At 33.6% G+C, this 13465-nt stretch overlaps 2 protein-coding genes across 3 annotated transcripts; both read right to left on the reverse strand.

Annotated features, from left to right (window-relative positions):
• Positions 1-1172: 1172 nt before the first annotated feature.
• LOC109338814 (nucleolar protein 58-like) lies at positions 1173-2930 on the reverse strand. Its single transcript, XM_019576134.1, has 2 exons — positions 2837-2930; positions 1173-1670 (listed from the first exon to the last, which is right to left on the reverse strand). Exon 2 carries the CDS (start codon positions 1630-1632, stop codon positions 1306-1308), a length of 327 nt encoding a protein of 108 aa, XP_019431679.1. The 5' UTR covers positions 1633-1670; positions 2837-2930; the 3' UTR covers positions 1173-1305.
• Positions 2931-6697: 3767 nt separating this feature from the next.
• LOC109338813 (probable serine/threonine-protein kinase PBL3) lies at positions 6698-11741 on the reverse strand. Of its 2 annotated transcripts, XM_019576133.1 has the most exons (7): positions 11576-11741; positions 11267-11443; positions 8995-9335; positions 8777-8912; positions 8518-8654; positions 8055-8178; positions 6698-7290 (listed from the first exon to the last, which is right to left on the reverse strand). In XM_019576133.1, the coding sequence occupies exons 2-7, from the start codon at positions 11331-11333 to the stop codon at positions 6869-6871; spliced, it is 1227 nt and encodes a 408-aa protein (XP_019431678.1). In that variant the 5' UTR covers positions 11334-11443; positions 11576-11741; the 3' UTR covers positions 6698-6868. The 2 variants fall into 2 exon arrangements, with proteins under 2 accessions (XP_019431678.1, XP_019431677.1); XM_019576132.1 differs by lacking the exon at positions 11576-11741 and having other exon boundaries at positions 11267-11485.
• Between the last annotated feature and the right edge of the window lie 1724 nt (positions 11742-13465).

Below are 13465 nucleotides of genomic sequence, written 5' to 3' on the forward strand. Positions count from 1 at the left end.
AAATGTAATTTGGTAGTCATTCATGGTTCATTTGTTATATTATTTAAATCTTTTAATTTGGTCCACCCTTTAATTGATACAATTTGATCTATATATTATGATGTCTTCAAATTTGCTTTATACATTATGTCAAAAGTTAATTTTTGTATTTGTTTTGTATGCATTTTGCCCACACTAGCAACATACAATACTAACATGATATAATTTCATTCATAATCAATGTTCAATACATACACATGACTTAAACAACATCATCTTTAAACACTTTCTAATTTGAAACATAAATCCATATAACAATAACATCAAATATAACACAAAGTATAGCAGCTGCAACCACAACTTTTCTAGACCATTTGATATGTTCATTCATCATAAGTTAAATTTCATTCACATTATCTTAAAACTCCTCCTTGTCCATTGCGTTGTCCATCACATGTTCTTGCTTCACTAGTTTAATTCTTTCCCAATCTTCAATCAACATTAAAAATTCGAATAATATTTATTTCTCTCATACAAAATAGTCAAAATGTCACAAAGGTATGGGACAAAATGAGTAAACCTAGAAATACGGACAGTGATAACCTTGAAATATGGACAAAGATAGAACTATCTCTTTGGGTCCTTTAGAGTTTTTGATATGTAGACAACAATCCTATTATAGTGGCATATTTGAGGAGGAAACTTTATACACTACGCCCTATTAGCCATAGTGGAGCTACAATGTGTGCTTAGATTAGGACTCTTATAAGTGCTCATATCGCCATAGGTTTTCATCTTCCATGGGTATGGAGATCTAGCACTGAAAAGAACGAAAGGGTTAGGGATTTTTGTTAAAGCTTATGGAAGATTGAAGACTTCAAGATTGGTAAAGAAACCCAAAACGACATCATTTTAACAAAGGACTGTAATTTTTAAAAATAAAAACACAAAAAAAGACATGTCGTCTAGTGACGTGTCAAAATCACTAGCATGGATAGAACACATATAGTCATGTCAGCAGTTAACAACATACATAAGCAATTCCATTAACAATAACTAGCATGTATAGACAAAATGACTAATGTGGTTACACGTTGAAAATGTTGGAGACTAAATCAGTAAATTAAAATTGATATGGACTAAGTTGGTAAGGTCAAAAAACATAAAAGACTGAAATGAGTAATTACTCTTATTTGTATTTCATTGAAATTATTTGATTAAAAAAATTACAAAAGCAAAGAATCTAACAATGGCAAAATTCGATACACATCATATCCACAATTATGGTATAAATATAGAGTATAAACAAAGGTTAATATTTCTTCTTCAAGCAGCTAGGGGATGAGTAGCTTCACTTGGATTTGCTGCACCTCTTTCAGCTTCTTCAAGCAGCTTCAATATTTCTTCTCTCTTAGCCACCAGTGCCTGCATTTTGGTGTCTAATTTTTCAAGCTTTAGCTTCAGTTTTGCAGGATCCGTCTTATCTTCAGGATTCTTCTTCTCTTTGCCATCCTTCTCTTTCTTCTTTTTCTTATCCTTAGATTTCTCTGCTTCTTTTCCACCACCTTCCTCGTCTTTCTCTTCCTTCTTGTCCTTCTTATCCTTCTTCTCAATTTCATCCTCATGTTTATCGTTTTCACCAGTTCCTCCCATATTATTACTAAGGATTATAGTAAAGTTTTCTTATGCTTCTGAAAGGTAGCCAACATAAATGTTAAAAGTAATTAGAAACCATTCGATATAGTGCTACATTTTACTATAACTTTAGGTATACAATTTATTTATATAATTTGCCATTCATTAAAGAATTCCATTTGAGCAACATACAAAGAAAACTTTCCCTTACAGTAAATGAAACAATTAATATAACCCACTTAGTTTTTATCTTTCATAACTACACAGATATAGAAACAAATGTGACACTAAAATTTAAGGACATCAAAATTTTGTCCTTCATTACATGTGCACAACAGTTTCCTTGATTAAATTTGACATGCTAACTTACTGTCGAGAGTACTCTCCCATTCCATTAAGATAAAAATGTATATGAAGATAATGTCTTGTAATAATTATGTGATAAATTTAGGTGTCATACTATTTTATATGGAAGAGATTAAATAAACAATTAGTTAATTAATGATCATATAATCACTTATAAAAAGTTATATGTACTCATCTTTTCAGATTGACTATCAAATAACAATCAATAGTCTTTTTGGTACATCTAATTCTTAGTCTAATCCATATCAATTATTATTATTTCTGAAATGAGAATAATATTTATACATTGTTAGTGTAAAAAATTATACATACTCATTACATTATTCATCATTTATTTAGATTACTTTTTTTAAAAGTTAATAATAATTAAATATAAATGATGGATAATACAATAACAGTATATAAAACTTATACATTATTAATAGATACATTTTTCTCTTCATAACATATTAATTGTTATTAACTCAATCATTTATTTATATATTATATATATTACACGAATCCCATAAGGAGCCACCACAATTATAGTCTTTGCCCCATAACTAAAACTAAATGTATCAATACAAAACTGTAATATCTATTTACTGATAATGTAAAAATTTATATATTGTCAGTCAATTATTTGAATTCTTTTATTTATTTTAAGATATTAATAATAATTGAAATGACTATATACATTTTTTCTCTTACGAAAATGATGGGATATAATATTAGGTTTGCGTGATATATGAATCTATTCTGTAATAAAGAAACAAAAGGTTGAAGGATTCATTTCAAAAAATGACTTTCTAAAAACAGCAATGTATAAGTAATGGTGGAAGAGGAAGTTTAAACTAAACACAAAAAAACATAGAACCTGAAAGATGGTGTCTCAATTCTTAATGATGCTCCAAAGCCTACAAAGATTTGCAAACTTAAAATTGCTTAAGCAAGTGGCATGCCAACCTCAATTTAAATGCATTGGCATAGCCAGAAATCAAAATCTCCGTCACTAATTGTGAGGCCACAATTTAAGCGCAAAACACTAGTACCCATACATTTTAAATTACATGGTTTTAAATTGTGCAAGTCATCGTTTTCCGCTTATAGCAAAAGGTTAATAGTTATTTACTTTATTTATCATGGGTGGCTGATAATTGGTTTTGTAATATAAGGTGAAATGCATCATGTTCTCATATCTAATTTTTAAAGAGGACTCGTAGCTATCAATTTTAAGTTATTTTTTCAAAGTTATGAAATGAAATATCAATAAAGTTATGGTGAAGCGAATGAGTCCTGATTTTCTCTAGTAAATAGAGTAAATCACAATATTTCAATAATTATAGACAAAATATTGATTATATGTCAATTCTATTTACACCCTAATTATGACTACTCACACCCATGTTTTAATAACTTTACACATTTATTTCTAAAATTAACCTTTATTACTCACATCCATTTTCTTCCTCATTTTTTGGGCTCCTACATTCTAGGGATGACAATGAAAACTAAATTTGGTAGTACCCATCCAAACTTAACCCGAATTTAACGAGAAAAACTCGTTGTGACCACGTTCGTGTTTGGGTTTTATCCAGTATCAACTTTTGGATTTAATTCGGGTTTGATACAGTTGATACCCTATTCTGAACCTGCCCCTAACCCATTAGAAACATGGTTAGGAAGAACCCAACCTAAATTAGAAATTAAAGTTGTGAAGCAGACAAAAAATTAAAGTTGTGTCCATTAACTAATAATGAAAATTGGCGGTTAAGGCGGGTGACCCATTGGGCATTATGAAAAAAGATGGAAAACCATATATCTAATTGTTCAGTCGAGAGAAAATTAGTGCCTTGATTTTGACCAAGATAAGGAAACTACATAAGTATTCATTAAGAAGAAAATAAATCTATGAAGCGATGACAAGGTCGAGAGTGATGAGGTAGAGATCAAATCCATGGTACGAGAACAATTATTCACTCATAAAAGACAATTAACATGCCATTTGATCATTGTAAAAGCTAACTGCAGAACTAAAATTAAATTAAAAATAGGAAATTGAAGAGCAAATTTGGATCTAAGAATTGGGAATATTTAGATCTGATTTGTGTAGTATGAAAGTGTGAAGAAACCACTATTTTTTCGTTTTATCTCTTTGTTGTGCTGTTCTTCTTTAATCGTTTTTGTTTTGTAACTCAGCAAAGATTACATTACAATCTAATTCTGTGGTGGTTAAATGTAATGATATATAAGTTCAATTCAATGACAGAGGTTTCTGAGAAATTGTTTTTACCGTAACTCGCAACAATTTTAAAGGGCATGAAATAATCATTATTGGCTGAGTCACGACCAAGTCGCTCTCTTTAAGACTTCTCATGATACTGCTAAAATCATGCAAACAAACTATCAACTACGTCATCCCCAGGATAGAACAGTCACGTTCTCTATTATACGATTTCTTACTGCACTGTAAGAATCGCTCTTGAATACACCCACAATATCGCTACCAGTGTCAATTCTCGAATTCGCACAGTAGGGCTACCCGTGCCAATCTTTTTCCACAATACTGACTGCCACTTCAGTTTTCTCAAGTGTCACAAAAAGAAGGAGGGAGAATGTTGTCGGAAATGCGATGTCGGAATATAAAGGGGAGAAAGAGAAGTTGAGAGGTAAACGCCTTCAACTTGGTACAATTATAATAAGGGAAGAAGACCTCTAATTATAACCTGAGGCCTCCAACGGTTCTTTCACCAACGGCTCTATTACCAACGACTCTATCATAATGGCCGAGATCTCCTCCAACGGCTCTTTCCTTGATGCATGTGTGTGTGTTGACTTGGTCAACACACGGTCCAAGCCCAAAAGGCCCCAAAAAATTAAATACATTAATTAATAAATAAATATTTTATTAAAAAGAATGTTGGGCCGCAACTTAAGGCTTATAAAGCCTTTCAACTTTCATCCTCCAAGCAAAGTGGGACTAGTGAGTTTTTTCATTTCACTTCAAATCATCATTCTTTCCACAAATTCCAACAGAAAATCATTTCATGGAATTATAAACAATTTGATTACATTAATTATATTCCACCCAAGTATCCAGACCAATCAAACACTAACCAACTCAAAGGGCCACTATCCATTTGTGGGTTAATAAGCTCCGACCTACATGGTTGTCGATCATGAATGGATGACATGCCTAACTGAATGAAATGACGACATTGATAAGACATAGCTTAGTCAGTACCTGAAAAACCATAGATCTCTAGTATAGAACTGACACGTCACTTGAACAACACAAACATTGCTATAGAGCTGAACACGCCACCTAAACATCGTGAGCTACCCTTTACCACGTGGCAAGGACATGCCTAATATACAACTACAATAGTCCGGACATGCAATAACATGACCAACATTGGGTAAGGCATTATGCTAGCCATAGCACAAACATAATAGGGTTGCTCGAAAAGTATAAAATCGCTCACACCAGTCTGGGCAGACTTGACATGATGACTTATCATGATTAAATCATGTCATTATGGACTATGTCATACTCAACCTCTTTATAAATAGAGGAGTCCCCTCATAAAGAAGTTTACAATTACACTCTCACTTATACTCTTCCATCCATACACTCTTATTATATTCTCTCTACATATCTTTACTCATATTTACTTGAATGTTAAACTGTCTTTATCATGTACCCATTGAGGCAGTCCAAATTCGGCTCCTTGCAAGATTCAGCAGGTAGATCAACACTCCAACCCTTCCTCCTCCACATAGAAGCACATTTGGCGGTCAAGGCAGACCCATTGGGTGTTATGAAAAAAGAGATGAAAAACCTTATATCAAAATTATTTTATTATAAAAATCTATCATTTTAGTACACATAAATGTCCACATCTTCAGAAAAACTTTTGAAGAATGGCTTCTAAACAACAAGAGAGTGAGACTATAGCATATACAAACTACACAATCTACAATGTACTTCACTCTTTTTCAAAATGCCCACATTTTAGAAAGAAAAAAACATTCCTAGTCTTGATCAACCATTACAAACAAAGATTACCCATGAAATTCCAGAAAATATAACTATATCAGTGTTACTATGTTGACAAAACAACGATTTCATTATAATTACCCAAACACAACTCAAGGAAAAAACCCATGAAGTAGGTTGAGTGAGTGGACAAAAAAAATTCCACAATAAGTTTGAGTGAGTGAATGAACAAAAAATTTCAATAAAGTTGAGTTAGTGAATGGAGATAAAATGTCCACAATAAAGAAAATCTCATTTGCAATTTTAACCTTTTTAAGTAATACATGTCAAAATTGTATGATATCTAGCAATATAATTTCAACGGCCTAATCAATATATAATTACATAGTAGATGGTAACCTATCATTTTCAAGGGTTGGAGAAAAGGTGGTTTGATGATTAGTGTGATGGGTTGGAGCGAAGGAGATTAAGAGTTCGAGTATCATCCACAACATATACTTAATATACTAACATTTGTCGGTAAAAAAAACCTACATTTTCAAGTGACCTAATTAGTTCATGCAATTTTGTGAACCTTTTCCTCCTCTTTCCATCAACAAAAAAAAAATAGTCATATAAACCTTTAATTTTGTTGAAGAACTAGAGACTTTGATAGCTCAAGCCAGAATCATCAACATGCTATTAAAACTAAAATTCTAGTCACTGAACAATTATAAAGACAACTATCACAAGAATGTCCACAAAATTAAGCTCATGTTGCTAGAACCTAATAAGACCCAGAAAAATAAGGAGATCTACATACACTTCAGTATCCAATTGAAGAGAAAATAGTTAAATACAGCAGAGTTAAATTGTCTTTGTCTCCCTAGGATAACAAGACACAGACTTCCTGTTACAGAATAGCAATGATTATATATCTCTCAAAGGGGAATTTATCATGGGACTATAAGAGATAGACAAACGGTCTCTCATCGGGCTCGAAATCGACTTCCTCTCCAATCTACATGGGCTGCTTGAAATTGAGTGTGTCATGGTTGGCAGCAGTTCTAAAGTAGATAAAACCTCAGACATCTGTGGTCTGATTTTGGCCTCACTAGTGCATTGTAATGCAAGATTTGCAGCTGTATAAGCTGCCCTTTTGGGATACTGTCCTGCTAACTTGGTGTCCATAATCCGGAGCAACTTCCTCCTATCACATAAATAGGGTCTTGACCATTCTACTAGGTTTTGTTCCTCTCTAGGTTTTGTTTTATCGACTGCACGGCGCCCTGATAGTAATTCCAGTAGCACAACTCCAAAGCTATAGACATCACACTTTGTAGTCAGCCGACCTGCACACGTCAAAGATTACATGGGGATAGCATCCAAGAAAAATTATTATGCTATTGATCTGACATCAAAAGGAAGATGTTATGAAATTGTATATGAAACTATAAGTAAACTAAATTAATCTTCTCATTGGATAAAGAATCATGGTAGGGGATAAAAGTGTCTAACACAAAGTTAAGGTGAAAAGGGAATGTTATGAATTACAGTGATTGAGAAAAGGTGAAAACAAACATATTAAGGAGAAAGTTGAAATAGTTTTTATTGTAGACAAGATGGTAGAATCACGCTTCAGATGGTTTGGATATATGTAGAGGATACAAGTAGAAGTTTGAGATTAGTCTAATTCCTAGAGTAAGAAGGAGGCCAAGGCATAGACAGAATGATTAGGAAAGATCTAGACATGAATGTTTTGTCAATGAACATGACATATAATAGAGTATTATGTGTTTATTGTTGTATTTATGACACAAATAAAAAACAAGAACCAAATCACTTATAGTGTTACTAAGAATGATAAGATAAATACTAACATCCAATGATATAAACACATGCAAAAATTGCAGACCAAAGCCATAAGCATCATCTTTGAAAATTATCTGGAAATTCATTTTCATACCGAGTGAAAATACATTGATCTCTAGTTCAGACCCCACAATTATAGAGAGTAAATGAACGCAAACAACTTTTAAGACTTAAGGAAGCTAATAAAAGCATAACTTTTTATGGAACAAAACGAATGACAACAAAAGTAAGCAAATAATCAAACCTGTAGCAATATATTCAGGAGCAGCATAGCCTTCGGTGCCCAGAACTTGAGTAGAAACATGAGAACGATCTCCAGTTGGCCCTGCTTTGGCCAGACCAAAGTCTGATAGTTTTGCATTAAATTCCTGAATTTGACCAAAAACACATTGAAATTGAGATTCATTCTAAATAAAATGTCCACAAAAATGAATAAGGAACCAAAAGTGTAAGGATACAAAGATGAGAGCTTTGACAATTGTTTTCATATTCTCGTTACATTCCTTCAATTCTTTTGTATTCATAGTAGGATTCAAGTAACCAATCTCAACTAGTAGAATTAAGGCTCGGTTGTTATTGTTTGTTTGTATTCCTTCAATATGTTTTCTTTCGATCATTAAGATTACACAAACATTCATTGCTTACAAGTAATTTTCATCAAAAGTGCCCACAAAACAATAGGAATTACTAGAGATTATCCAACATACCGAATCTAATAGAATATTAGAAGCCTTGAAATCACGGTAGATAACTTGTTGCTTAGAGTCATGCAAGAGGGTGAGACCTTGTGCAGCACCAATGGCAACTTTGATCCTTGTTGCCCAAGAAAGTGGGTGTGCTCCCCCTGAAGGCAATAGTTTCAGTGTTAGTGCAATTTGATGCCAAAGTTTGAACAAATATCCAAATATATTTGTAAAGCTTGATTTATTTACAAACTGTTAAATACAAGAACAGCATCAAACATACTGCAAAATAGATGCTTCTCCAAGCTTCCTTTCGGCATGTACTCGTAGACTAGAAGCCGATTATCCCCATCTAAGCAGTATCCGTAAAGTTTGACAAGATTTGGATGATGAAGTTGTCCAAGATAATTGACTTCGGACTGTAAATACAGAATCATGTGACTGAAATTGATTCGATGAAACTGAAAGCACAAGAATTAAGTGTAATAAAGTGCAACCTACCAGCCACTCCTTATGCCCTTGAAAACCTTCCGCTTTAAGCCTCTTCACAGCTACCATTACTCCAGATCCAGGCCTTGCAGCTCCAAGGAATTGCCCATCAATCCGCCCGATGTAGACATTACCAAATCCCCCTTCTCCTATTAGACTATCTGGATGAAAGTTTCTCGTAGCGTACTTAAGGTATTTGAAAGTGAAGGCTTTTAGATGTGGGGAGGAAAGTATGTCACCTTCAGATCTTGGAGCAGGCAGAGTCACATGTTTACCTTCGCCGCTGTATACAAGTACGGTTCGACTTAAATGACCTAAGGAATGGATGCTTGCACCAGGAACTTTAGCAGCATCTGCAAAGATAGAAAAACACAGCATAAGAGACAATCTATCTGTTATCTTGAGATAAATTATGTACAAAAAATTACTAACGGGATGCATAGGAAATTAAGACCAGGGAAAGACTTGGAAGTCTGCAGCAACAAAAAAAAAATAACATTATCAAGTATCAAATCAAAAGGAATGGGAGGAGGAGATTGCTAAAGCTCTTGCTATTCCAACTTAGGTATCACTTTCTTATACAAAACATCTTCCTATTGTTCTAAGAGATAAGCACAAAATCAGTGGAAGTTGACTTTGGTGTACCATAATATAGTTAGAATAGATATTGGTTGTGTTTGAAAGATTATCAATCAATTGAGAAGTCCAATCCCAATATCTTGATTCCCAAAGGCAATACATCGTAAACCTATATATATATACTCTGCTAATACACGACCAATTAATGTTTGAATAAAAAAAATTTGTCATCATTCCATCCTGGGTAATCACAGAAATGCCTCGAGTGGTACCGCAATCTGTTTGACGTACAATAGTGTGTTGAACGACTTCAACAAGTCTGCGTGTAAGATATCTAGATATCCCTATAAAAACTAACAAAATTGATATGGTACGAAATGGCTGCTTGACCCTCTAGTCTAGTGGTACTGAGCAACTATCCCTTCACTTCTTGAAAAAATGACTGTTAGTTGCCCATGGGTCTATCGTATCAAGATTGGTGTGCGAAGGGTGATGGAAAAGTATCCATGACACATATCAGACACTTGATACACTTTTATAGAGATTAGAGAGAGGAAAACTTAAATAAATAGACTTGAAATTACTTTTTTTGTAAGTGTAGTAAGCAGGTTTCAAAATGTTCATTGGAATATTATGGTTTGCACTGGAATATAGAGTCATAGGAAATAGTTTTCATTTATTAACAACATAGTATATTATGTGTACTAATATACCTAACTGAGTGCACTCACTCATGCAATCTCCTGGTAAGTGGTAACATCTCCTAATTCTATAAACAGATTTTTCAATGAATCAAATTTGCCTATATAAAGTATGAAACACCTTATTTAACTAAGTGATTGATGGGAACGAAAATAAGGTGGAAAATGGAAGAATGAAAAAAAATATGACTGAAGTTTGTTCAAATAACTAGTGCAACTTCACTTTCCCATTTCCACTCGTAGCCCTACAGAATTTAATTTAATTATATTGTTTCCCTGATTCTGAATTAGTACTTGTGCAAATTTTAAACATGAAAAATTAAGAAACGGTCACCATCTATTGTAGCAACATATGGTCAAGAAAAGTTTAGGAGATATGTTTTAGGAGGGGAATGAATGATAAGGAAGCCACAAAAGCCAACTTGTGAAATACACTTATGAAAGGACCTTGTAACCTTCCATTTTCTTTTCTTACCTTTCAAAAGTCAATTTATAAAGAGATAGTTAACTTTTGGAAGAGAATGAAGGAAAAAGAAAAAACTGAACATAACTCTCAAAAAAAATTCCTCAGTTTAAAAATCATCCATAAATAAATCTTTCCAAAAATCATCTCATAGATATCTATCCCATTTTATCATGGGCCAAAAACAACCCAAAATAAATAAATAACTTATAGCTCCTACTAATAAGTACTCTGTCTCTAGTATTGTTTAAAGATTCAAGAAACTTAATATTGGAAATTGTAACTTCTAGATTTTCAAGATATTAAATAAATCACTTTCCAATACTATATATATATATATTTAATTCTAAGACACTAGCTTCATAGAACATTCTCCATATTTTAATCGTCTATATGCTTGGATAACATCCAATACAAAAATTCACACTTACATGCATTTATCTATTCATCCCAAGCTCAGACAAATCAAATAATTTCCTAATGTTTTCAGAAACATTGTGCCAAAAAACATATAAAAATTGTTGAGGATGCAAAGACATACCTACGAAATTGTGGTGAGAGGACACAGAACTAACAACCTTAGAATGAGCTCGAAAACAATTTCCCATGAGTGGAACCCCACCCTCTTTGAAAACCCAATAAGAAAATTTCAAAACTTTGGTTGTTATCAATCTCCAAATTTGTTTCTTCTTCTCTTTCGGTTCTCCATCATCTTGACCTTCAAGAGAAGCAGACAACCAGATTATGGTCATGTATTATATGCAAATCATAACTACAGATAAGGATACACAAAATTTATTTATTGGAGAGAGAAACATGTTTATATGATCATAACAACTTGCAAATGCACCCGTGTTCGATGCATGAAGCACAAGATAGCGCGCACCAACGTTGTAGCTTTACGTAAATGACTCAATCATGTTGTTATAACTACATCATTCATGGCTTTCTTGTTAAGGTAATTAAGAAAGTTTTATGGGTAAATTGTGAAAATTTTAGAAAAAACAGTGAGTTATGGCTGTCACTCTTCTTCTTTGTACCACATTATGCGCTTTGCATGTCCCGGAGTTTTGGTAAATTCAGTTTTTAAATGCCATTTGTATCTCCTTCTCATGAGGAATCATTAAGTGAATTTTTATACAAATCTAAATTATCCATTTTCAATAAATTTATATAATTCTAACTATTAATATATATTAACGGTGTAAATACATCTCATCAAGGGATAACAATAGGCTTAGATAATCATGTTATTTTATTTTTGGATTTGGGCATGTCTTATACCTATAATATCTATTGGATATACTATATGTAGATCTTTGGATACTCAGCAAATTTACGGGTAACCAAAAACCCAAAATATATACTCCAAGGTAGTGGGATACTTGTCTTGACATGGTTCAAAACGTCAATATTTTCCTTTACTGTATATACTCCATTAAAGAACAGAGATCATATGTCCTTAAAGGTATTTTATTTTTTATCATACTGTATATACTCCAGATCTTAGATAAAATATAAAACTCAAATTAAGATAAGTTATAATACTGAAAACCACTTAGAAAAATGGTTACTAATGTATTATGTAATCGGTCAACCATCATGGTTGAATAGTATTATGTTTGGGCCTCCTACCATTGCCCATCCCATGAAGAGACACATTGTTTTCAAGGCCCAAAGTATGGTTGTTTGAAGGAAGAAAGCCCATTGGGAGACCCGAATAGAAGTCGGGTTAGGGCTATTGATGGATGGAGCACTAGATGGAAGAATTGGAGCGGCTTGGGCAGGAAGGAGAAACAATAAATGGTGCAGATGAAGTGGGTGCCATAGATGAGTTTTGAACCTACAATAGAGATTTATTCTATTGTGGGACTGAGACATGTGAGAGAGCGATATTGTCTAGTAAGTTTGTGAGCCAGCTTGGCCTACTGCGGGCTGCACAAGGTGTCCGCTTGGGACATGTGAGAGCCAAGATCCAATGGTGTATGAAGGAACCGTGTTTGGGTAGGGGTAATGCATAGTTCAAATTGTACTATGAAGCTAGTTACATCCTAATGTGGGTAGGTGGTGAGCCCGCAAAGCTGCTACATTTGTTTTGTATAGTCATATGATGGAAGAAGCGAAAGACACGTGGAAAATGAATTTTGCATCTAAGGGTTGAGATTGGTTTTGTGGTAGGGTCTGTGACCCACTAACTTGGTCCACCAACAGCTCCTTAAGTTCAACTGTGTGTGAATGTTTATTTTATTCACTCTATCAGAAACCAAAACATTTGCATATCTTTCACTAGCATTTGGCTCTCATGTCTGGTTTTTCTCTTCAGTATAAATTACAGGTAACATAACATATTTGGTCGTGGGGTCACCAAAATATCGACGCAAGAGGGAGACATGAAAAATCGGATGGATTTAGGCAAATGTCGACAAGGAAAGTTCATAGGCTACGAGTCCTATTTGTTTTGTCACCTAATATGGACCATAGTAGCATGGGGCTAACTTATGGGAAAGACGACGAGCTAGAGATACTTGCCGATATGGTTGTAATTTCAAAAGGACTCAATCTCCTACTTCAAATGTAACATCTTTTCTATCAGACTTTGTTTGTGCTATCATCCTTTGATGAACTCGAACAATATGTTGTTTTAAAGTGGTTAAAATTTATGTTTTGATGTGCAGAGTAGCAACCATACTCTCACTAAGGGTTGAACCATAGACATAGCGTCTGAGAGTTGGAGGTGGGC

The sequence above is a fragment of the Lupinus angustifolius genome, unplaced genomic scaffold, assembly GCF_001865875.1.
Source record: "Lupinus angustifolius cultivar Tanjil unplaced genomic scaffold, LupAngTanjil_v1.0 Scaffold_45_19, whole genome shotgun sequence".
NCBI lineage: Eukaryota > Viridiplantae > Streptophyta > Magnoliopsida > Fabales > Fabaceae > Lupinus > Lupinus angustifolius.